At 40.0% G+C, this 26,752-nt stretch overlaps 1 protein-coding gene across 1 annotated transcript in view; it reads left to right on the forward strand.

Annotated features, from left to right (window-relative positions):
- The window catches only part of Kynu (kynureninase), a 127,929-nt gene extending 116,113 nt beyond the window's left edge, over positions 1–11,816 (forward strand). Inside the window, exons 11-14 of the mRNA XM_005346379.2 lie at positions 2,536–2,588; positions 4,297–4,382; positions 10,115–10,345; positions 11,573–11,816. Of these exons, the coding sequence (XP_005346436.1) occupies positions 2,536–2,588; positions 4,297–4,382; positions 10,115–10,345; positions 11,573–11,704 (502 nt within the window). The 3' untranslated portion in view covers positions 11,705–11,816. The remainder of the gene's footprint in view (positions 1–2,535; positions 2,589–4,296; positions 4,383–10,114; positions 10,346–11,572) is intronic.
- The last annotated feature ends 14,936 nt before the right edge of the window (positions 11,817–26,752 follow it).

The raw sequence follows: 26,752 nt of genomic DNA on the forward strand, positions 1-26,752 counted from the left end.
AGCCTGGTCTACAGAGCTAGTGCCAGGACAGGCTCCAAAGCCACAGAGAAACCCTGTCTCAAAAAACCAAAAAAAAAAAAAAAAAAAAAAAAAAGAAATAGGCATCCCGAAGTTTACACCATGCTGTCAAATCAGTACCTTAATTGTGGGGATTAATTCCCTATTATTTGAATTTTTTCTTTATTTGTGAGATTCAGATGCATTATTTGTTTTGCTGAATAGGGGCACATTACATTTCCTCTTTGATATGATTTGTGCCTTACTCAGGAAATCATAGCTCTTGAAATATTTTGCTATTCCTCCTCTCTGAAAAACAAAAAATAAAAATACTCGTTATGAAATCACTCAAAGGCAGTAAGATCATTTCTCTCCCTATCTGATTTTTCTCTGGAATTGTTCTACCTTTTTAATACAGGATTTTAAGTGTTTACGAATCTAATGTATATTATTTTATTTTTTTATTTTGTTTATACTTAAGAAGAAACTCTTTTTAAAATACTGAAGATAAGGTTAGAGGTGGCTCAGGGATTAAGAACACTTGCTGCTGTTCTTCCAGAAGGCCTGGGTTCAGTTCCCAGCAACTACATGGAGCAGCTCACAACTGCATATAATTCCAGCTCCAGTTCCTCTTCTGACCTCCACGGATACCCACATGAATAGTGTACATATAGACAAGTAGGTACACATGCATAGACAAAAATAAAACATAAAACAATTAAAAAACAATGAAAATATATAAACATTTTCTTTACTTTGGGGTGTTTTATCTCACGGTGAGCATGTAGCATGTGACAGAAGGATGGATTTTATATATTCTACCCAGTTCTTTTTGTCTTGAAGATGTTTCTTTTGCCAGTAGTGTGCTTATTCATGTAATGCATTTTATAGCATTCTACATTTTTAAAAGCTTGTTGGATATTATTTACAAAAATAGAAGAGTAAACTTCTTTTGTGTATGCATGCATTTCAGAGTTTATTTTACTTTCATGTACTTATTATGTAGAAATTGATAAACATTTCTTCAAGTTCCAAAAGGCAGTGCCATAGTCTTTATTCCAAAGGAATTGCAATGACAACACAGTGCTAGTCAGCCTGCATAACAAATATCTGGGAGGAAGAATTCAACTGAGAAACAGTTAATCTGCATCCCAGTGGCAGGTTTTAGTTCATAGTCAGGGTCTCCATTGTCCTTGGGCCAGTGATGAGGCAGAGCCTCAAAGAGGTGTAGTAAGAAGGGTCATTTGTTGGTTCCCAGCCGCCTGGCTAGCTTCAATCTGAAATAATCACACAGAAACTATTTTATTTTAAAACACTGCTTGACCGATTAACTCTAGCTTCTTATTGGCTAACTCTTACATGTGAATTTAACCCATCTCCATTAATCTGTGTATCACCACGAGGTCGTGGCTTACCAGCAAAGTTTCAGCAAATCTATCTCCAGTGGTGGCTCTATGGCGTCTCCCTGACTCTGCCTTTCTTTTTCCCAGCATACCGCCTATCTCTGCCTAGTTCTGTTCTTCCCTACCATAGGCTTAAAGTAGTTCTTTACTCATTTACCAGTAAAAGCAACACATAGAGACAGAAGGACCTTCCACACCATAGAGAAAGGTCATAGAGAGGGGTGCCTCACCTCCTGGCACCCAGTAGACAAGGAGAAGAGTCACAGGAAAAGGTCAAAGAGAGGGGCACAGTACCCACAGTGCCCCTCTCCTCCAACGAGGCTCCACCTTCTGCACTTCTGTCGACTAGTCAAAATTTGAGGGCACCAATGGAGTAGACCCCTAATTAGGGCAGAGCTTCCATGATCAATTTCTATGTCTGATGAACCTCCATGGTTCACCAAAGGGTATGCTTGCTCATTTCATTCTAATCACTGTATCTAATCAAGTTGATAGGATGTCAAGCAAACATTCTTCACAGAAAACTCACGATTGGGAGCACTGTGCTTTTCTCACAGTTTGATTGTGTGGGTTTTTTGTTTGTTTTGTTTTGTTTTTTAACTCTAAATTATTTTGCTCTATTTTCCATCTAACAGCGATATGTATGATTTTTTTCCTTTATAATTTGTGTATTCTGTCTGGGTACTTCTGATATACTCAATGTAAACTAAGTTCAAACTGAAAGAATACATTTCTTTAGAAAATTATTTATATGTTCTCAGCACTCTATCAAGTTTTGCTAGGCCAACTCTCTAGGACTTTACTGTAAAATATTATGGTATAATCGGTGATTTTAATGTTTAAGCTTTAGTTTATCATTTAAAAATAAACCCCCACTAATGTTCTTCTGAAAGCATTTGAAAAAAATTTACATCATTGTATTAAAAATATTAATTGTAACTATATTTTATTGTTCTAAAACAAATAACGTGAGAAAATTTATTTTCCCTTATTGTTGATAGTGTCTTATCCTCTTGTGTAACAATTATATACTTAAGTATTAGCTAACTTTAACCACAATTTATTTTAATATGCTGGCCGCAAATTCCTAAATCAACATTGTAGACCAAATGCCTATTGTTATCTTATATTTTAGGTTAGTGGGATGGTTTGGCCATGAATGCAGTACAAGATTTAAGATGGATAACAGTAAGTATATTCGATTTTATATTTTATATACAATTTTGTTTTGCCTTCATTCTGATTTTCAGCTGACTTTGGATTCCATGTAATAGACATGTCCCATGGGGAATGCACTTTGAAAATGTCATTGTGCTTTCCAAAATAAGAAATGACATTTCAGTATGTAAGGCTAAGTGTTTATAGATTTAGCGTGATTTTGTATTTTATCCCTTTGAAGACAGATTAAAGGAAGTGAAATCTAGCCTGCGGCTCATGTGGCTTGGTCAGATTCCCGAGTAGAAATGGCCAAAACACACGCCGGGAAGACAGGGCAATTTGGTGATCGAGACCAGAGCCAGAGAAACATGACTGTCAATCCCAATCTGCTGCTTAATAGTTTTGTGATAATGCCAGTCATTGTTCTGTTCCACATATTCAACGTGAATAATGTTGACTTCAGTGTTCAGTTTAAGAGTAAGTTAAATTCAAAATTACAAACCCAATGGTGTACTGGATTGCTATAAACAAATTTTGACATTCATTCTTTCCAGTTATTCCCCTGCTATGGCATTTGCCATGCACCAAAGTATAAGAATCACTATAAGCAGATGCATCAATGGGTAGTAAGCTGCCATGCACTAGGGTCACAACTGCCCTCTTCCTTTTTCCCATGGCTGTACCCCAGCCTTCTAGAACATCAGAGGTATCATGAGCATTTGTCAGTTAGGCATAAATTTCAGTGTCCAGATCTTAGGAGCTGTTTATATGTCTTTAAATTGGCAATAGCCAAGTCACAGAGTTTTGGTTGACAACACCAGTAAAATAAAAAACCAGACTGCTAACCTGTTAGCTTCATGCCTGTCACCTCAATTAACTGAAGTAAGATTTCTTATCAGTCATGAGGGAATTTGGTCACGAATTGAGCTGGCTCTACTGCTATGACATAGGAGATAGGAACTATTTTAAGTGCTCTGTTCAGCTCTCTATTGAGTTCTAAAGTAGCCACAAAGGCACATACATATCACCTAGGCCATTGTTCAAAGAGCCTTTGCTTTTAAAAAATGATTTGAAACCATGTAGTGTATTGAACTTTGCTTGCTGGTCTTATTTCAGCTAGCCCAAGGATTGATGACTTTCCAAAGACATTTAATACTTTTCTTTTAGTTTTAAGTGAATTTCTGATCACCCCAGTGTTATTACATTTACCAACCCCTTTCTTTTCTAGCTCATCTTATATAGGCATATCTTCTATCTCCTCTCCTTTTCCTAAGAAAACCATGTGACCTACTAAAACTCCTAGAGCTAAAATCACTTCCCTAGGTCATCTCATTCCTCTCTCTGCCTTCAGGTGACTCAGGTTCACATGCCTTGTAATCTTGATGTTCTCTCTCATGATAAGACATTCAAAATAGCTTTTAGAGCATAGTGTAAGAAGGAAATACTATCTTGGAGCCAGGAAGACAGAGGGTAGGGTTTAGACCATTTGTTTCTTCCTTGTGGGGTTCTGATGTCAAGTCAGCTGACAGGGCTGAGACCAAGTCATAGGCATTTCCATGGGATGAAAACATGCCAAAATTGTCCCTCCTCTGAGTTTCTTTTATTCAGGAATGTCTCTGGGGGGAAGGGGGATAGTTTTAAGTCTTACTTTTAAAATATTGACTTCTTCATAGTTGTAAGTCCCTCTCTAAAGGATGTTGTAAATAATGATACTACTATAATTATACTAATTTTTCAGAGCTGCAGTTAATCCCTGGGGCCAGTGGATTCCGAATTTCGAACCCTCCCATTTTGTTGGTCTGTCCCTTGCATGCTAGTTTAGAGGTAAGAAACCTGGGCTTCTGCCTTCCCACATCCTGTTCCACTTGCCTCACCTGGTTGTCACAGGTCCTAAAGGGTTTCTACTACTCAGAGAGATCCTGAGTAAGCACTAACAATGGACAAAAGGCAGCATTTCGCACTGGGACAGTGATTATGACTGTGACCTCGAATTTGTTAATTGGACCTTACGTAGGAAGAGGCATCCATGGCTGTTCTACTGAGAAGTATATGGACTTGACTGAATCAATGTTCATCTTTTCATAAATCAAATGAGCATGCAATATTTAATTCTAAGTTAATTCATTCAAGAAGCTGACACGTACTGAGAAAGAATTGCCAGGCATTGTTGTGATTTCTAGGCATCCTGTTACCTCCAGCTGTGCAAGCCAAGGGACAACCAACATGCCCTGTAAAAGTTACCTAACTTTTGTAAGCTAAATGAATGGAGAAACCACATATAGAATAAAGTGGCTTCACTAAACAGGGTAGATATTTTATACTGAGGTGTCTATGGCATTATATCTATGTATAATTTTGGCATAATCACTCAGTATTTTCTTTTAAATTAATTTATACATTTGTCTAAATTGATTTTACACAATATTAATATTTGTAAAATCAGTTAGGTGTGTAGATATGTATGTATACAAAAAAAGATATAGATAAATGAACATAATCTAGAAATTAAACTGTTATGTGTTTGATATCACTTAGTGATATTCTAAATTTATTCCAGTAAATATAATACATATAATTATTACTTATCAGGTAATTAAAATTATATAACCTTGGGCTAGAGAAGTGGCTCAGGGGTTAAGAATACTGGCTGCTCAACTACAGGACTTGGGTTTGATTGCGCGCACCCACATGGCAGCTCACAACTGTCTATAACTCCAGTCCCAAGGAATACAGTGCCTTCTTCTGGTCTCTGTGGGCACCATGAACACATTTGGTGCACATATACACATGCATAAAGAGAAAACATCCATACATATAAAATAATAATACATTTCTAAAGTTATATATTTGATATTGATATTATTATATTATTGAATAAATTCAACTAAAATGTATTTTAAATTATACCTCTTTAAACAGATGTTTTATGCCTCCGTTAGTCAATTGAAGATTTGGGATTTTTTAATACCTTCTAAAATCACCTAATTCGTGATATTTTAGGAAATCCTGTTGTGCAGGATTTGACCTTGAAAGTGTTGATTAGAAAGAAAAGGTCTCTCTTCTAAACCAAAAATATAGTAGTTTCTTATCATGGCCACTGGGTGGCAGTATCAAATTCCTGTTATTGTGCACCTTTATCGCTTGCTTTCTCTTTTCATCCTAGTTTAGACAGCACCTTCTCAGTTTAACCACTAGATGGAGCATGTGCTGTTTTCACCTTTTTGAACTGTATTGTTTTGATAGAAAATAGACCAAGTGACAACAAGATTAGTTTTCAATCTGCTAAACACTTTTCAAAGTCTTTTGGAGGAAAAGTCTGTCCAGTACTTTGTCTAAGTATATTTAGTAGTTGTCTAGTACTATTTAATAATAAGTAACCATGAAGAGAAACAAGTGTGTTTAGTGGTTTGGAAACAGGAGGTGTTATCCCACTTTGCAACGTTGTAACAGAAGGGCTAAGAATGGAAGCCACCAAGACACATCCTAGCGAGCTAGGCAGGACTAACATTTACCTCATTGCTTCTGACTTCCCTTATCCATATATTCTGAAATTGTCCATTTTATTATTTTTTTTTACTCAAGACAGGATGACCTCCAATCAGTTGCCTCCACCTTTGAGGTGGAGTGATTCCAGCCTGGGGGGTCACACCCAGTCCCTCTCATTTAGCAAACAATCTGCACAGAAGAGAGGCAGACTCTCTTTTATTCTACCACTGGTCTCATGCTGAATGAGAGCCATGTAGATCAACTTTCTATTTCCAGACTCTGGGGATCGACTGACCTTTCTCTTTAATACCTAAACTTAAACCTACCCAACAAACCTTAACAGCCACCTGTGACTGGGCACACAGGTCACATTGGCTTTGGGTTTGGGATTTGGGGTTATTGTACCCATTCACTACCAAGGCTATGTTCTGACCAAATGGTCTTTTCCCCATTTTTAGTTTTTAATTTTTAGACATTTTAATTGAAATATAATTATGTCACTTTCCTCCTTCCCTTTTCTGCCTCTAGCCTCTTCTTCTAACTCATTCTCTGCCCCTCTCCAACTGAGCCTCTTTTTTGATCATTATTGTTAAATACACCCTCAATCTTTGTAGCAACTGAAGGGGTTTCAAAGTTTTTTCCTCAACATTTTAAACTGCAAAGGTTAAAAATTACAAAATAACACCCAATCCCCATTTCCATTCTCTGATATCGTAATCCCCATCAATTTCTGAGCCATGTCAGTAAGCGTTGGCAAGTTAATCTCCTTGGCTTTATCTTATATGTTTGGTTTGTTTCTTTCTGAGAGAGAGCAGACCATGCTGTGGAGATGAGAAAGGAGAAATGTTGGGGGGAATGTAAGAAAGAGGGTTTGAAGTGAGAAAATCTGTGCAATGGGGGAAGTGAGGACTTGGGGGGCGGCCAGCGGGGGGAGGGGGAAGAAAATGGACAAAGGAGAAAGGATGAGAGAGTGGGCAGAGGACACCCCTTACCGAAAACATGACCAGGACTTAAATGAAAGAAACAAATGATGTAACCAGTTTGTCTTGTCCACTTCCCTTTCAAAACATCCTGTTTTCGTTTGTTCGTTTGTTTTTTTTTATTTTTCGAGACAGGGTTTCTCTGTAGCTTTGTAGCCTGTCCTGGAACTAGCTCTTGTAGACCAGGGTAGCCTTGAACTCACAAGGATCCACCTGCCTCTGCCTCCTGAGTGCTGGGATTAAAGGTGTGGGCCACCACCACCCGGCTCATCCTTTCAAAACACATATATATTCATTGAAAAGAACTTTTAAAAAATGTATTTATGCAGTGGGTGGAGGTAAGCAGGCCATGGTGCACACATGGGTGTCAGAGGACAACATTTCGGATTCTGTACTCTCCCTCCACCTTTGTGTACATGGGCTCTCTGGCTTGCGCAGCAAGTAGTGTGCACGCTGAGACATCTCTCTGGCCCTGTCCCATGGATTTTTAATGTAGAATCCTCCAGTTGTTTTTCAAGTATATAGAATAAGAATGGCTTTGTTTACAACTCCATTTGTTCAATTGATATTATTAAAAGTATTTTCTATCATCTGTTTGAAACTGTCACTTCCTGTCCACTGCCAGGTGGTGGTCATTTATGCAGCCATTTGTTTACTCTAGTTTTGTAATGAAGAAGTGGGGAGCAGAGAATTTCAGCAATTTCCACAGTTTTCTGGCTGCTAAGTTACAATTTTTTTGAATTTTATATTTAATGTTTGTATTTTATATAGCAATAAGGACACAATTTCTGCTCAATATATACATTTATAACGGTATAAACTATAAAAACTGTTCAAAAACACAAATCGAATATTCAAGCTGAGTGCATGGCAATGAAGCCCAAGAGAGCAGCAAGGACAAATGGAAGGTGTTTCTTCACAAGGCATAGGGACCCAAGTTTGAAAACATAAGACACCAGACAGGCATGGCAGCTGTCCATCCCAGCACTCAGGAGGCAGAGGCAGAGGCAGGTGGATATCTGTGAGTTCTAGGCCTGCCAGGGATCCGTAGTAAGACACTATCTCAAAGGAGAGGAAAGGAAGAAAGGAAGGAAAGAAGGAAAGAAAGGGAGAAAACCTGAAGGAAAGAGAAAAGAAAAGAAGCAAAAGCAAAGGAAAGGTATATAGAGAAAAAGAGAAATAAAATGAAAAAAGAAAAAAGTGATAGTTAATGGTCTCCAAGAGCTTCATTCCCTGCAGATACAAATGAATTGTTAAAAGTGATACCTTTTCCTCCATATGCATAAGGTCTTCGTTCACGGAGCCCATACCCAATGGAAAACACTCTCTTTGTACAGTCCTATTTTTCCTTGTTATTATAAACAGGGGATGTGGTGTTTTCAAGTAGCTACATAACAGTCGTCATATTAGGTACCGTTCAGTAGGATCCTTAAGTACTATAGTGTGTGAGAGGGTGTGTCAAGGTCACGTGAAAGTTCAATGCTATTATAGTTATGGGGCATGGCTGTCAAGGGTTTGGGTACTTGCAGGGTCCTGGAAGCAGATGGAAAGGGGCAAGTTGTATTTTACACATTACACTACGTGCGTATTTGGGGGCCAGTAGCTGAACCTGAAAATTTTATAGAATAGTTTATTAAACAAGATAATTCTAGAATCTTATGACATCCAGAGAGAAACTTGAGCTAATGCATCTCATCGTCCGTTTCAAAGTCTTATGAGACATGCCTGGCCAGTCTGCTCCTATTCTGCAAAGACTGTGCTGTCCTAAACCCTGACTGGCTTCCCAGAAGCCCCAGCTGGCCAGCATCTTGTTTTGTAAAAGGTAATAAAACTCCCGGCAGCTTGGCCCTAATGTCCTGAAGCTGGTGATGCTGCCTCTACAAAGACACCTGCACCTTCCTACACCAGCCTCTGGCTGCAGTTGCATCTTCCTGCAGCTCCATCTGCCTGCAGTAACAGGTGCAGTCACTCATCTCGAACAGTGCTTCTCTCTTCAGCAACTTTACAGCTTTAGGCCCGGACCTAGAGCCTGCAGCTGGACCTTCACTAATTTCACTAAATCACGGTCCTAACTTTTAGCAAGTCCATACCTTATACACAGTATATCCAGAGAAATCTTGGCTTACTGGGTCAAGTCTTCTTAGAATTCCTTCTCCCACATGCTGTTTCGTGTCTTGATGAATCCCACTATCACCGAATGACATCACTCACATTTACTCCTGATCTTTTCTCTCATGTTATAGCAAAGGACATTAATGGAGTGCCATATGCGTCACGCTGTTGACATTTCCTCCGGTCCTTATGTGGAGGATACATTTTTTTAAACAAGACAGAAAGGCATGTCTGTTCTGGCTCATAATATTATCACAACAATTATTGTAAACCCTTGTCTCCAATTCTGACAGGGCCCATCAGACAGCAAGTGGTAATGTTTTCCATAAGTGCTAGAGTTTGCAAGGAAAGGAGAGGTAGAAGGTACTGGCAGCTAAATTCCTCAGCAATAATAAATACTTATGCACCATTCTTCGCATCCCTGAGAAAATCAGCTTCATAACTTAACTTTGCAAATATAAACTGGGTGACAGCGATTCACACCTTTAATCCCATCCACTCAGGGGGATCTCTGAGTTTAAGGACAGCCTGGTCTACACAGCAAGTTCCAGGGCAGTCAGGGCTACACAGAGAAACCATGTCTCAGAAAACAAACAACGACAACAAAATACTGACTTGGTAAAATATAGTGATCACCAAAATGTTGTGGACAATACCAAAATCCACATTTACGCATGTATTTGTCTTGTGTGGGATGTTCTGTGGACCAAACTATATACAGACAACAGTTGAATGGTCTTAAGCAAAAATTTCCTTCTCTTGCAAATATTGTTTAAAATGGCATTTACATATATTTTCTTCACTATTAATGACAAAGCATTTAAATACATGGCATGTTTTAATAGAGAAAAGATTTCCTGGCAGGTGATGAGCTTTTAATAGGTCGAAAATGGGAATTTCCTTTTTATGTGTGATTTACATTTAAGTGTTGTGTCTCTTTAAGTCAGTAGGCATTGCTAATCTGATTGTTATTCCCAGCTCTTCCAGCAAGCAACTATGGCAGCCCTGAGGAGAAAATCCATTCTGCTGACAGGCTATCTGGAATACATGCTCAAACAGTACCGCAGCAAAGGGAACACAGGAAACAAGGGGCCACTTGTGAACATCATCACCCCACCCAGAGCAGAGGAACGTGGCTGCCAGTTAACACTGACCTTTTCCATTTCCAAGAAAGGCGTTTTTAAGGAACTGGAAAAAAGAGGAGTTGTTGTATGTATATGATCAGTTCATGGCTTGCATTGAACCACAGGTGCTCTTTGGGTTTCAGTTTAGGATGGGTCTTAGGTTCCTCAGTTTACATATCATTCCTGTCAGCCAGTCAGGATAAGTTGAACAACAACTTAGCACTCATCACTCTGCAGATTGATAGTCACAAGGGCCCTCTGCTGTTTCTGATCAGAGTAGACAACAAATCCTGCTTTTGAGAAATACTCTTGTTATTTACTCAGTTTTTAACAGTTAAGAGGGAATATATTTCATTGAAGTGAAGAAAAGGTTTTCACCAGTTTTGACTTGGCGATAGATAGATGATAGATAGATAGATAGATAGATAGATAGATAGATAGATAGATAGATAGATAGATATTGATAGATATACATATACATATTCTTAAACTTGGTCATGGTGATGACAATGCAACGTGTAATTATGTGGTCCTACTTTCAAACCCATCAGCAGTTCTGGAGACAGAGAGACAATTCCCCTCTCTATGATTAAGGGTTACAGAATTAAATAAAGGGTGGTTTCTATACTTTCTTCATCCATTCTTCAGCTGGCCTGGGTCTGAAAAAAGCATAAAACCGGACTTGCTGAACATAGCGGACAATGAGGACAAATAAGAACTCAAGAACAATGGCAATGGGTTTTTGATCCTACTGCACATACTGGCTTTGGGGGAGCCTAGGCAGTTTGGATGCTCAACTTACTAAGCCTGGATGGAGGTGGGCGGTCCTTGGACTTCCCACAGGTCAGGGAACCCTGATTGCTCTTCAAGCTGATGAGGGAGAGGGACTTGATCAGGGGAGGGGGAGGGAAATGGGAGGCGGTGGCGGGGAGGAGGCAGAAATCCTTAATAAATAAATAAATTTTTAAAAAAAGGGTGGTTTCTAAAGCTCCTAGCATCTCACTGAGGGATTGGACACTTAAACTGGTCCCAGGGTTCCATCAACCCTGAGGCTTACCCTCTGGAAAGCTGGGTAGAGAATCCATTATCAAAGATAACTCTCAGTGACTTCAGAAATATAATTTAGACAGTCACATTGAACCCACTGCTGTGTCAATATTAAGAAGAAAGTTTAGACTTACAGAGACAGTTTTAAAAAAAAATGCTCGCGTATTGAGTTTTAGGGAAGTCACGATCTACAGAATTTTATATTGTAAGTAGAGTTTCTGTGTGTGGATACTGCTAAGATGATGACTTTTTTTTTTCTTTCTAGTGTGACAAGAGAGAACCAGATGGCATCCGTGTGGCCCCTGTTCCTCTCTACAATTCTTTCCACGATGTTTATAAGTTTGTCAGACTGCTCGCTGCCATACTTAACTCTGCAAAAACTTCCCATGTTATCTAGAATAACTCAAGCAAATCTCACTTCACTACTCTTGAATTGTAGCCATTGATAATTATCAGGAAATTGGTTGTATAGACCTGGTGATAATTATATAAACTTGGAGAAAACTTGACAGATGTCCTAATGACTGTGTTGCTGGGGAATGCAGAGTCTCTAAGACTGGGGAATCCGTCATTCCATGGCTCCAACCTGTAGGCCACTGTCTCGATCAGCTGTGTATTCCATGGTCACTGGAAGGTTTTCTGTTTAATCTGTGATCAAACTGACAACTTTATCATCTACGTGGACGTCTTGTATCAGCACAGGAAATGTCTCTTTAATTCTGATGTAAAAATAAGTTTTTCTTTTAAAACATGCAACTGAGTCATCTGAAATATGTATGATCTTGGGATGTTCCATCCAATTCCAGGAAAAGAAAACCCACTTTCTATGCCATTACAATCATGTGTGTGTGTGTGTGTGCGTGCGCGTGCGCGCGTGTGTGTGTGTGTAATGCACATACATGACAGATGAGGGTGAAGGTGCTTAGGCCTACATGCTCATGTGGAGACAGAGAGCAACACTGGCTATTTATAAAAATTTTATTCATATATAAATATATATGTGTGTGTGTGTGTTTTGCTTGCATGTTTGTCTGTTTATCATGCATGCATATGCTCTGTCCACAGCAGCTAGAATAGGGTATCAGATCACCTAGAACAAGAGTTACAGCCATTCATGAGCTGCTATGTGGGTGCTGGGACTCCAACCCAGGTCGTCTGGAAGAGCAACCAGGGCTCTAGTCCCCTTAAGTATCTGCCCAGCCCTTCCACCTCATATTTTGATACAAGCTTTCTCATCAAATCTGGAACTCACTTCTTCAGCTCGTGTGGCTGACCAGTGAGTGAGTGTTCAGGGTTTCTCTGTCTCTGTCTCCTCCCATTAGTGCTGAATTACAGGTGTACACTGTCTCACAGAGATTTTACATGGGTTCCGGTATCTGGACACAGGTTCTAATGTTTGAGCAGCCAGCACTTCAACCACCAAGCCATTCCCCAGTCATCACATTGCTATTTTAACCTTATTTTTTATTTATACTTTGTGTCTTTCACATCATGCATCACCATCCCATTCATTTCTCAGTCCCTTTGTATCTACCCTCTGTCCTTGAAACCTCCCGACCAAGATAAAATAAATTTAAGACAAAAAGAAGAAGAAAAAATTCATCATAGAAGCTGTAGTTTGACACAGTGGGTCATGCAGCAAACCCTTTTATCCATATATCTTGAGGTGTAAATGTTCAGTGCAAGGAGTGATTGGTCTGGTTCTGGGTCTTTGATTTCTGCTACACTTTGATGCTGGGTTCTCACTGGAACTCCTCTTGGTTACCCTGCTGTTGTGTTGTGGAGATCCCGCAGCTTTGAGTCTGTCAGACCACCCCCTTCTCGTGCTCCAAGAGATCACAGATGAGTTGGATGTTGTGGTGGGCCAACTCATAAACCTGGTTCTGGACGTGGGTAATCTCAGGGTTGGTCAGCCCACCAGCTCGCCCAAGTTCTTACCACCATGGTGGGCTCTCCTGCATTGCCCAGGCTAGTTCACCCCTTGGAGTGATGAGCAAGAAGTGGGGCCACTGCTCCTGCTTTCACGTCCTCAGGTGACCCTATTTTCCCACACCTACACCTTTGGGTCAGCTCTACTAAGCATCACTCTCCCGAGTGCCACTGCTGATAAGGGGCCAGAACAACTCTCTTGCTCTTATGATCTCAGGGCTAGCTCTCCCACCTGCATCGATCATTGATGGGTGCGGGCAGGGGTGGGGGAGCATCTCTCCCCCACCCATTTTGCCACATAACAGACGATTAATGGGGACTGCTCTCTCCCATGATCACAACTTTGCGTCTGGCTCACGCACACCTGCCATTGGGGTTGGTTCTATTGTGTTGCCCAGGTGAGGTACAGGGCCTGCTCACCTGAGTGTTGCAGCTGGTGGGGCCAGGGTTAGCTCTCTCATGACCTCAGGGCCAGCTCTCCCACCGCCTCAAGCTTGATGAGGGTGCATCTCTCCCTGCTCATGCCAGAAGACTGATGGCAGGTGAGTGATGGGGACAGCTCTCTCAATGCTCCCAGCTTCAGGACTGGCTCACCCACACCTGCGTCAATGCCATTGACTCTTTTGCACTGCCCAGGCAAGGAGTGGTTGGTTAAGGGGAGAATCAGCTCCGTCACCCACCACAGGTGGCAGGGGAAAGGGGGAAAGGGCATCTTCCTCTTACCCTCACCACTGCTTGGCAGACAAGTGGTTTATGGTCAGCTACACCCTCAGGTCTATCTAAGTTCCTCCTCTGCCAACAGGGTCAGCTCCACTGTGCTTCCCAGGCAAGGAACAGGGACCACTTTCCTGAGCACTGCAGGGGGCAAGGGGGAGGGTCAGCTCTTTCATCTGCAGCAGGTGGTGAGGTGTGAGGGGTAAGGGGGATGGGACATGTCTCCCCTGCCCACACCACCACATGAGAGATGAGTTGTGGGGACAGCTCTCCCACTCTTCCAACCTCAGGGCTGACTCAACTCCACTTCCACCAGCGGGGTTGGTTCTCTTATGCCACCCAGGTGAGGTGGAGGGTCTGCTTCCCTGAGTGTTGCAGCTGTGGTAAATGGGTCAGCTCTCTAGCCAACTGAAGAGGGTAGGGACAAGGTGGGGGGCATTTTTCCCTCACCCCTACCACCACACCACAGATGAGGGAGGCAGTACCAACCATGCCCCTCTCACATCCTCAGGGCTCAGCCATTGCTTTTGATGCTACTACAAACATGTATCTATTGGCAAAGTATTCTAAAGTCGCATGTATAAACAGCAAGATATAATGCTTACTACATGACCAGGGGTACTAATTGGATGAACTTGAATGAAATAAACTAGGTCAGACAACTACTTTTGATGTAGTAAGCAATACAATGTCAGACCGTGGCAACAGTACCGACACACACGACTCTCTTGTTTACTAAGCAATTCAATTCCATGTATTCCGCGCAATACCTTGGCTAATGTAACAAAGCTCTCTACGCACTATCTTACCTTCATTGATGAAATGGCTCTCAGGACCTTGAACCTCATTCATACATGGTTTGAATACATGTATTCAAACTGATACAATCTCCATTTCCAAGGAGCATAGATCCATGCAGTTCAGTCAATTAATGGTGTAAAAAATAAAATAAATTCTTAATGACAACCAGTAGCATCCATTGATAATGTCCTCCTAGCTGGCCCACTGTTGCTAGGATAAACATTGTGCTGGCTTTGTCAAATGGACACTGGATAGAGTCATTTGGGAAGAGAGAACCTCAGCTGAGCAAATGCCTCCACCAGACTCACCAGACTAGCCTGTGAGCAAGCTTGTGGAATGGTTTTAGTTGATGACTGATGTGGGAGGGCCCATCTCACTGGGGATGATGCCACTCCTTGACAGGCGACCCTGGGTGCCACAAGGCAGTCTGAGAAAGTTGTGGGCAAAAAGTCGGTAAACATCAGTCCTCTGTGACTTCCTTTTCAGCCTTTGCCTCCAGGCTTCTGCCTTGAATTTCTGTCTTGACTTCCGTGGATGATGGGCCACAGACTGTAATGTGAAGTAAACCGTTGGCTTTGCGAGTTGCTTTTGGTCATGGTGTTATAGCACAGCAGTGAACTGTTAACTAAGACAAACACTATCACCAAAAGCGACTTAGGGAGGAAGTGGTTTATGTCATCCTTCAGGTCATACTGTCCATTGTTGAAGGAAGTCGGGCCGGGAACTCCAGCAAAACAGGATTTGGAAGCAGAAACCACAGATACACTCTCCCTAGTGGCTTGCTCACAGGTTTCTGTCAGCTCCCTCTCTCATACAGCCTAGACCCATCTACCAGGGATGAGGCACCCCAGCCCTCCCCTGTTATTTAGCAATCAAGAGAATGCCCACAGACATGCCCATAGGCCAATCTGATAGAGGTAATACCCTCCATGAAACTCTCTCAGACAAGTCTGGGCTTGTCACAGTGACAGCTGACGCTAAGTAGAATACATGACACTATGAATGGGAAGACTTAATTTACGTGGTTGAGCAACAGGAAGTGTTTGAAGATGTTCATACGATTATATTAAAACTATTACATGCTAATCATACTAACATTTTATCAAATTGTAAAGAGAAACCAAGGGAGGAATCTAAGTACCTCATGTACAGAACCCACAATGACACAGCGTATTACAATGCAGTTCCTTTCCTTCTTCCCTGTTGTCACTTTTATAAATAACTTTCATGTTTCCAAGAGTTTTACGTTCATGTATACCCATGGAAATGAATTAATTATACTGTGTAGTAGCTGTAGAAAACACTGGATCTACCCAACTGTATGCTTTTGCTCAACATCATTTTATCATTTTGCTTCTATTTTTGAAATTCACCTATTTGTTTTATCATTATAATGTAGTATTCTATTCTGGTAATAGTTTACAAACATGTAGAGACAACTTTAAGTTTTAATACATCTGAGAAGATTTTCTGAGCATTTTCAACCAATTTTATTGTATTTTTCCCATGGAGATCATTATGTAATCTATAATTACTTTCTCTTTTATAATTCCATTTTTTATGTATAGGTGTGTGTGTGTGTGTTATATAAAAAAAAAGAAAAAAAGGAGGTCAAGGTTAACTTCTGTATTTCCAGCTCGCCAATCTCTATATTCTTTCTGCAATTACAAACTGCCTTAATTACTATAACATAGTAGGACCTAGCATCTGCTAAATGAAGTATCTCAATCTTTATTTTTAAAAGATTGCCTTGGGTATCCTGGGCCTCTTTATTTTTACTTATAAATTTAGAATATATCTAAATAAATTTAGAATAAGTAAATTGTGCTCTATAAAATCTCCTGCTGGGATTTCAATTGAATGGCAATTAAATTTTAGTTCAGTTTTGGAAGAATTAACTCATTTCAGCATTGAGCCTGCTTACTCAAGACCATAACATTTATTTTCATTTATTTATGTCTTCTTTAATGGTTTTTGAAAAGTTTGATTTTCTCTGCTAAGACACTGCACAGTTAAGAGTTCAGAGCACTTCTGACCCCCTCACGTGATACCTGTTGGAACTGGGTCACTGGCAGCTGCTGTTGTATGGATGCTCAATTGATAAGTATGTTTTGAATGTTTATTTAAAATCTAACTCCCTGATGTTCACTTAGCCATGGAGTCTTCCATGCAGGGAGTTATTATCTGCAAGGAAGCTCCTACGTCCTTTTTAATTTGGGAGATTGATTTTTTTTCTTGTTTCTTCTCTTTCTGTTAAATCCTTTAATCACCCAAAGGCTGAAGGGTTTTAGCACATGGTTTCCAGGTGGAAATGTTATTTTGGAAGGCTATAAACTTATTGGACGTGGGGTATATCTGACAGATGGTAGACCATGGGTTGGAACTTTCAGGTGATAGCTACTCCCTAAACCCTTCCTGCCTCCAGTTACTTCTTGTCAGGTATTTAGTCAGAGCAGGTAGACAAGGCACTAATACAGCATGTGGACATACGCACGTTCGGTATGTTCCACTCGTACGGAAGCAGTCAATATGCTCTAGCTTCCCCCACTCTGTTGGCAGAGTTTAAACCCAGGACCTAGTAGGCAAGTCCTTCACCACTGAGCAACACCCAAAGCACTTAGATTTTTGCCAGAGGGTCTCACTGTGCAGTTCATCCTGGCCTCCTGGCCTTGCAAACTTATTGCCTCAGCTGGATGCACAGCCATACCTGTCTTTCCCTGCTGATGTTAATGCACGTGCTTGACAAAGCTGCGAATCAGCCCTTGTCCTTCCAATCTCCTCCTGAGCCCTGAGCCTCTGATATTCCTAGGCTAAGCCATGAGGGCAGAACCATTGCCATGGCAGCATAAGGGTCCAAAGTTACAGAAGAGAGACTGTTATCAGAGGGTGGGGTACAGTGAGATAAACTTTGAGACATAGGTCTTTAGCTAACAGAATAGGCATGCTTGAAGGTTAATGTGAGGTTAACTTGGGACAGTACTTTCCTGTGTGCTGGCAGAGTAAATCCAGTATTCTCTTGTTCTCTATCTCTCTGAGAGTGATGGCTCAAGAACGTCAAACACATGATAATTCTTGTCCATGGGCATCTGCGAATGTCTCAATAGAGGCCTTTTTGTCTGGATATTAACCCTGGCCAACTGTCTGCCAAGGAAGATAATTACAGAAAAACAGACTTCTAAGTTTATACAAAGACCGGCTGAGAGAGTAAGGATATTGGCTGTGATTGCTTTCTTGTCAGAATCACACAGTGCTGGTGAAAGCCATCCAATATACCAATACATGGAGAAATTGTGCCCAGTAAACAATTAACACACTATAGTGTTGTGGGGAAAAATCCCGCAGCTGTAATGTGAGGGAAAGAGCGCCTCATCCAAAAAGTCTGTACTGAGGGCAGCTAGCATATTCGGAAGGCAATATTCCTTATTGCCCTGTTAAATATGGCATCGCCAATCAGATGTGCATCTCTAGTAACAGTATCATTTATCACCTTGCTAAATAAGTTCTATTTCCCTGAGATATGCATATCTGAAGGGTTGAGACCTGATGTACTCACAAAGTTCTCACTGCATAATTCTGTGGTCCATAGCAGAAATGATTTTCTTTGCTATACTATCCTACACTGAGACTTATTTTTTTTCCTAAGAAATAGACACTTTTCACTCACTGTCTAAGCATCCTTTCACTGCTGACAGTTCTTTACTAGAACAATCTGCAGTTTTACTTCGATATGTCAAGGCAATATCTGGAGGAAGGACCTGACATAGAGGCCTTGGAGGATTCTTGCTTATTGACTTGCTCTTCATGGTTTGCTCAACCTGCTTTCTTATAAAACCTGGGACTATCAGGCCAGGTTAGTCCCCACCACAATGATGGGTCTGCTCCCATCTTTCACTAATTAAGAAAATGCTCTAGTATCTTGCCTAAAGCCCAATCTTATGAAAATAATTTCTTAATTGAGGACACTCCATTCTAATGACTCTAACTTGTGTGTCAAGTTGACCTGAAACTATGTAATAATACAGTCACTATTCCATTGTTGGGAAGAGCCATCATGACCAAGACAACTCTTATAAAGGAAGATATTTAATTAGAGCCTTGCCTACAGTTTCAGGTCAGCCCACTATGATAATGACTGGGAACATGATGGCAGGCAGGAATGCATGGTGCTGGAGCAGTAGCTAAGGGCTCTACGTCTTGATCCACAGACAGGAATGAGTGAAAGAAAGAGTGTGTGCCCAGAGTGGGTTTTGAAACCTTAAAGCCTACTCACAGCGGCACATCTTCTCCAACAAGGATATACCTCGTAATCCTCCCAAACAGTTCATCAAACAGTGACTAGGCATTTAAATATAAGAACCTGTGGTCATTTGAATATAATTGACCCTGATAAGCTCATAGGTAGTGGCACTATTGGGCCATGTGGCCTTGCTAAAGGAGGTATGTCATTGTCGGTGCAGGCTTTGGGGTTTCTTTTGCTTAAGCTTTGCTTATTTTCACAGATCTTTCCTGTTGCCTGTAATATGTACAACTCTCAGCTACTGTTGCCTGTTGCAGTGTCTTGTCTGCCTGCCCTCTGCTATGCTCCCCACCACGACAATAATAGACTGAACCTCTGAAACTGTAAGTGAGCCTCCCCAATTAAATGTTTCTCTTATAAGAGTTGCCACGGTCATAGTGTCTCTTCAGAGCAACAGAAACCTCAGTTAAGACATAGACTATGAGAGGAGAGTATTCTCATTTAAACCACTGCATTCCACCCCCTGACCCCCATAGGCTTGTAACTATATCATAATGTATAATTTATTTAGTCTAACTTCAAAAGTTCCTATGGTCATTTACAGTCTCAATGCTGTTTAAAAAGTTTAAAGTCTCTTCTGAGACTCAAGGCAATCTCTTAACTATAATACAACAAGGCCCCAAATCTTAGTACTGCTAACTCTATAATGGAATTACCCTTCAGTCTATTAAATCAGCATGTAGGCAGCATCACGAACCAAATCTAAAACAAAGGCCTAATCCATCAAATTTGTATTTTTTGGAAAGTCTCTGACCTTGCTTTTTAGCTTCTATAGTTCCATTTTTGCTTAACTGTTCTTGTTTACTAGAGTATGCCAACCCAAAATATGTTTTATGAGCTTAAAAGCTTACTCTGAGGAAGCTGCATTGCTATATTGTTATCCTGAACACATAGTGTAGCCAGCCAGCTAATTAAGGCGTTTTATTGGCTTAAATCCATATCCAAGCAGTCTTCTCTGATGGCTACCTTCACAACAGTATCTCCCTGTAAAATCAAAATCAAAAAGCAGAATACATATATACAATGTACTTAGCTGGATGGAGACTTGTCCTTCAGGTACCTCTCCCATTATTCCATTTAGCATATGGTTTGCTTTCCTTTAAACTTTAAACTATCTCCTTGAGACTAGGAGCTTCCGTCTTCAGCATTTTATTTTCTGGTGCTCCTGTCCTTCTCAAACTATACATTTTATATGTGTTCCTTGCTCTGCTTGCTCATTTTCATTGTATATTTGCATAAGAGTGATCACTAATAATCGCATAACACAGTCAATACTAGTCTGTCTTGAAGTCTCGTCTGACATTATGATGATGGGGACCATGGTGGCAGACAGGAAGGCTTGGTGCTAGAACAATAGCTGAGAGCTTTGTATCCTGACTGCAGGCAAAGAGAGAAAGACAACTGGGCCTGGTGTGAGCTTTTGACATCTCAAAGTCCATTCCCAGCAGTATACTCCTCCAAGGACACAATTACTCCAAGAAGTCCACACTCCCTAATCGTCCCAAACAGTTCAACTGGGGACTAAAAAATCAATAGGCCTATGAGGGGCATTATCATTCAAATCACCAAATCATGATATTCATGATAGGAAAGTATACAAAACATAAAAGAAATTTTGCTAATGCAGAAACTAATCCTGAGCTGTCAGGGAAGCCAGGAACAGCTAAGTCTGGTCATTCTTTGCTTCCCCTAATGTCTCCTACTCTTTCTCCACTCCTTGACAGATTTCAAGATCCTTGTTTCAACCTCTCTATTGAAAGCTCTCTTGTTTTGTGAGGTCGGTGCTTAGACCTATAGACTGGCCTCTTTCAACAACATTCCTTGTTTTCCATAAGTTTTAGTGCATTGTGTTTTTTATTATCCTTAAATTCTAGGAATGTTTTTACTCCCTTCTTGATCTCCCCAACAATCCATTCAGCATTCAATAATATATTGCTTGGTATCCTTGAATGTGTGTATTTTCTGTAGTTTTTCTTGCTGCTGAGTTCTTGTTTTAGTCAACTGCAGTTTGATAGGTTGGAGTGTTTCAATTTTTCTGTACTTAGTGAGGTTTTCCTTCCGATTTCTTGTGTGATCTACTTTAGAATGATTTCACAGCCTTCTGAGAATGTATTCCCTGAAATGTTTGGGTAAAATATTCTGTAGCTTGATGGAGGAAGGTCATTGGTTGATTTAATAAAGAAGCTGCTTGACTTGATAGGTTAGAACATAAGTGGGAGGAGCAGAATGCTGGGCGGAAGAGGAAGTGAGGTCAGAGACTCGACAGCTCTCCTCTCAGGAGCAGACGCCTCAGAGAGACATGATGCTCCACTCCTGCGGGCAGAGGCGAGAGCTCTGCTCTCTGAGGCACACGCGATGAAGCTCCGACCCAGGATGGACATAGGCTAGAATCTTCCCGGTAAGCGCACCTTGGGGTGCGACACACAGATGATTGGAAATGGGTTAGTCCAGGAGCGAGAGTTAGCCGAGAAAAGGGCTAAAGCTAAAGAGCCAAGCAGTATTTAAAAGAATACAGTGTCCGTGTAATTATTTCGGGTAAAGCTAGCCGGAGGCGGCCGGAGTGGCGGGAAGCAGCCCGCCGCTCGTATTACTACAGTAGCTCTCTGCTAAGTCCAATTTTCCCATATCACAATTAAAGTCCCTTAGTGTAAGTGGGATGCTGAAATCATTGACTATAACTGTATTGGGTTAATATGTGGTTGAGTGCCTAGTCAAATTTGATTTATGAAATTGGAGGTATCTGAGTTTGATGTGTGAGTGTTTAAAACTATAATGTCTTCTTACTGTGTTGTTTTCTTGGTCAGGATGACGTGATTGTCTTATCTCTTCAAATTATTTCGGCACAAAGTTTATTTTCTCTGATATTAGAATAGTTATGGTCCCTTGCTTTCTGTTTCCATTTTCTTGGGCTGTCCTCTTCTATCCTTTCACTCTGAGCTGTGTCTATCTTTGGAAGCTAAGTGAGTTTCTTATAGACTACAGCAACAATAATACATTTTTTCTAATCCAATTGGTTAGTCTGTGTCCTTAGATTGGCAAGTCACATAATTAATACTCAAAGTAATTTTTGAAAGCTATGTATTAATTTCTGTCATTTTGTTGATTTCCTGGCATTTGTTTCCTCAGTTCTACCTTGAATAGCTGTTCTCCTTGAATCACAATTTCTCCCTGTATTGCCTTGATTGGCTGGTTTTGTGATCATAATTTTTTAGGCTGCTTTTATGATGAATAGTTTTTCTCACATAATCAATCATAATGAATAGTTTTACTGGATAGAGCAGTTTGAGCTGACATCTGTGTTAGTCCCAGACTTGAATCATATTGCCCCAAACTCTCTTGACTCTTACCATTCCCACTGAGAAACTGTCTGTTGTTCTGAGGGGTACACCCTTAGATGTGACTTGCATCTTTTCTTGAAGCTTTTAATACCTTTTATTTGTTCTGCATAATTTGTATTTTAACTATAATGTGGTATATGGAGATTTTTTTCCCCCTGTTTCTGTCACTTTGGTGTTCTCTGTGTCACTTTTAACTGGGTGGGCATCTCTTTCCCTAGACCTGGAAATTTTTCTTTTATGATATGTATTGAAAATATTTTCTAAGTCTTTCATCTGAGATTTTCTTTTTTCTCTGATAATCAATCGATTTACTATTTTCATGGTGTTACAAAGATCCTATAACATTATGGTTCTGTTGTTGTTGTTTGTTTATTGCTTTTTAATTGAATGTTCCAATTCCTCTGTTTTGTCTTCAATCTGTAATAATCTATTGTATATATTGTATTGTGTAAACTATTCTGTTGATTTCTAATTTCACATGGACTTTTATAATTTTTCATTTGCAGATCCCTGTTTCATCTTGGATATTATTCAATGTTATTTATTGAATTCTATTTCCATATCCTGGATTGGCCTCAATATTATTTCCCTCAATATTTGGGTTTTCTTGGGTTTCATCAGTTTATTCTTCTGCCCCCTCATAATTTAATTGAGACATTTATTCACTTCATACCATATACAAATTCTTGGAACTCTTTGAATGTGTTTATCATGTGCTTCTGATTTCATGCCTTACATTTTATCTAAGTTGGTCTCTTTGGGGACCATTGCCAATGGAGTGTGTGATTCCTGATGCAAAAGTAACTGTCTTGATTTTGTAATGCTTGTGGTTTTTCAATTGGACCTGGGTGTCTACACTTAGGTTATATATGTCTTTTATAGATTTTATTTCAGCAACTAGAGTAGACCTTATATATAGGTTACATACAATCCTACTGGCCTAGGGTAGTAACTGAAGGGTCCTGATAGATTGGGAATAAGGGCCAAGAGGTAAATAGTGATAGAGATTCCAAGGCTTCACGTCATGGATGTAAGGTCACAAGAGTATGGAGGAGGGACTTTGTGGAATTCAGAATGGGAAAATCTAAAGAGAGGTGAATACCAAGCCTGGTATTCACTGTTGCTGAACAGTCAAAAAGAGCCAGACCAAAATTTTTTGAGGCACAAGATGGAAGGGTCAATAGGAACCGGAGCAGGGACACTTACAGGGTCTATTGTAGCAACTGAAGAGTGGTGTGGGGATCCTTTGGAAGTACTGAAGAAAAAGTGCCAAAGAGTCAGGGACTACAGCTAGTATGGAATCCAAAAAGCAAGGTTAGTACATTTAGGGATTTCCCCAGAACTATGGGCTTTGATGGACTAGGTCTTTGTTCTCCTTTAGGTGGGTGATCCTGTCTACATGCTGGGATCCAAGTCATGTCTTCCTACTTTTATCAAGACCCAAACTATGCTAAGATCTGGGGCCTACTAAGGTCTAGAGTTCTGTTAAATTTCTTACTGTTCTATGGGCATGAGTCAAGTTGTGGACTCATCTAAGGCAGGGGTATTGAGGCTATATTATCTCATTAGCACTGGTAGTTTAACATAATATCTTCTCTGTTTTACGTAAATAAGTAAGCAGTTGAGCAAACAAGATCCCATAGTAAGGGCAAGATGCAAAAGGATTAATGACTCAGACACGGCTGTAAGTAGACTAGTTAACCAGGGGGGATAGGATCAGTACCAGTTATGTGATTCTTGACAATGACCATGGCTAATCTTTCTCTAATTATCCTGACTGAATAGCATAAAAGCAACAAGAAACATCCTTGACTCATAAATAGGAGATCCAATGCTCTTCGACTCTGAAGTGCACAGTACAGATGTGTCTATCTGCATCACACATAAGCCTGTCTCAATGGGTGAAGGCATCTTATCAAAAGCATAGCTGTTAATAACACCTTTGTGTTGAATTGGTTCAGACCTGAGTCTACCGGAACATTTCCGAAGTAATTAACATTTAGAAGACCTATCTGAGATAACTTCCAGTATTCCAAATGTTCAAATTCAGTATTATTGTTGTCTCGTTGGAAGGCGAAGTTTCTGCAGTCATGGACATCTGGTGTACCGTTTATTGAAATTCTTTGCCCTTTAACAACTGCCCCTTTAGAGACTCAACTGCAGTGAAAGTTTAGATGATTTAATTACATTGTGAAAAATGAGGATATTTGGTAGCTTAAAGAGATGACTCAGCAGTTAAGAGAGTATATTATTTTTGCAGAGGAACTGAATTCAGTTTCCAGCACCCAAGTTAGAGGGCTCGTTACTGCCTGAATATCCAGCTCCCTGGAACCTAGTGATTCTGGACTCAATGGGTACTTGTGCCTTTTACCCACTCCAACCAAAGCACATATAATTATAAATACAATAAAAATGTTAACAGAAAATAGTTTTTCAAATGGGATGGTATTAATGAGAGACTCCAAGAAAAGGCAAATGACCTGACATTTCACTCCTTCCTTGGCCTCAAATAAAATTTCAGTATCAGATTTACATATAATTTTAGGTGAAAAGAAATGTATTTGTGTGCCAATATTTGTGGAAGATGAGGTCTTACCGTTTCCTCCCCCCATGCATAAGAGTGTCACTCCCTGCCGATCTCCCCACAGTGTCATCATCTTAAACAACCAACTTGTCAAGAACTGAGGCATTGTAGTGAGGCATGTGACTACGGGACACATTTTCCATGGGTTAAAGTAAGTAGTTGGATCAAAGTCAGGACATAGATGCTACAGCTGGTCTGGGGAAAAATGGCAATTAAGAAGGAATAAAAAGAACACACAGGGAGAGAGAATCACAGACAGTCTTTTTTTAGGTGACAACAACAGATCCAGACTGCTTGAAACTGGTAAATCACTCCAAATGTCTCGTTTTTCACTGAATGCTAAATAATATTGCAATTTTATAACCATGAGTTGGTTATATTGAAGACCACGTTAGCTTCTTTCATATAAATGTCTCATATATATTTTTGTAAACTGTATTTGTTATCTTTCTTTTATCTCTTTGTCTCAGTATTTCAATATTCAGTATGATCAGATCAGAACAACTTAAAGGTTAAGGACTGTGACTTTTGACTGGCTTTCTGTCCACCCAAATCTGGCATGTTCCGTGTTATTTATATAGGCATGTGTGTGTAATTTAGTAGGTGGAATCTGTGTCACTACATATTAAACGTATAAACTCACCTCTCTCGAAGTAAAAATGAAATAAGGCAGGAGAAAAAATAATATTCTAAAATAATTTCTCTGGTGAAATTGGTAATTTATAATCACGTAAGGAGAGAAGATTTCTGAATAAAAATAATCTAGATCATAAACATAGGACATATTACTCATCTAATTCATAGGAAAATAATAGTGAATGAATAAAGACAAGAAACAAAAGTAGCAAGGCCTTCTCTTACAACAGTGAGCAGCAAGGGGGAGGGTGGAGGTCAACAAATTCAAACCTGGAAGAGGTGACCTCAACATTGAATAAGATTGAAACAATGTAATTACCTAGGGTGGAAATCGAGTTGTAAAAACCTGATTCAAGTCAAAGAACCATTGAAAAGTTTAGGTCTGAGTTATTCTGAATGTAGCCTGTCATTTCTGAAGGCCAGACTGCAGGCACCACGAGAGACAGATGGTTGAAAAGCTGGAATTAGCAGACAGGCCCAGATCCCTTTCTCCAGTTGGTGCAGCCAAAACATTCGAAGTGACAGGAATATGTTGTCCAGAGAAAAGGAACATGGGTAGTTCTGGGCCCAGGGATAAGAGCATCACCTAAGAGATGGAGGTTTGGGCTGATAAATGGGGATTCAAGGAAAGCTTTGTGTTCTAAATGTTGAAAGTTTCCTCCCACTGTCCCACTTTGATCCTGAGGATTGACATATGTTCAGGTTTACACCCACCCTTCTCCACCCAGAAGGTGAGAATATGCTTTGCTCTGGAGAAACTACCCAGTTTATTTGAAATCTATCCCTATACAAAAACTTGTGTCTGTTTTCTCTGAACTCTCCTTTTAAAAATGCATGGAATTAAAGTATCAACAGATCATCAGTTATAATGTTTAAGATGCAGGACCAAGTCCAAGGACCAAACTGAAAAGAAATAATTCAATGAAAACACATAAAGAGAAAGCACAGAAAAATACAGGAACTAAAATTAATATGTACACAGAGAAAACATGGAAAAGAAGAACACAAGAAAATTAAAAATGTAATATGAAAAGTTAAAAATAATTAAGACATTTTTGAATACACAACTGAGAAAAAGTCTCAAAAAAAGAAAACACATTTTGATTATAGGATCAATATAAGAGGTCAGTAATAGGAAATTATTTA

The sequence above is a fragment of the Microtus ochrogaster genome, chromosome 4, assembly GCF_000317375.1.
Source record: "Microtus ochrogaster isolate Prairie Vole_2 chromosome 4, MicOch1.0, whole genome shotgun sequence".
Lineage (NCBI taxonomy): Eukaryota > Metazoa > Chordata > Mammalia > Rodentia > Cricetidae > Microtus > Microtus ochrogaster.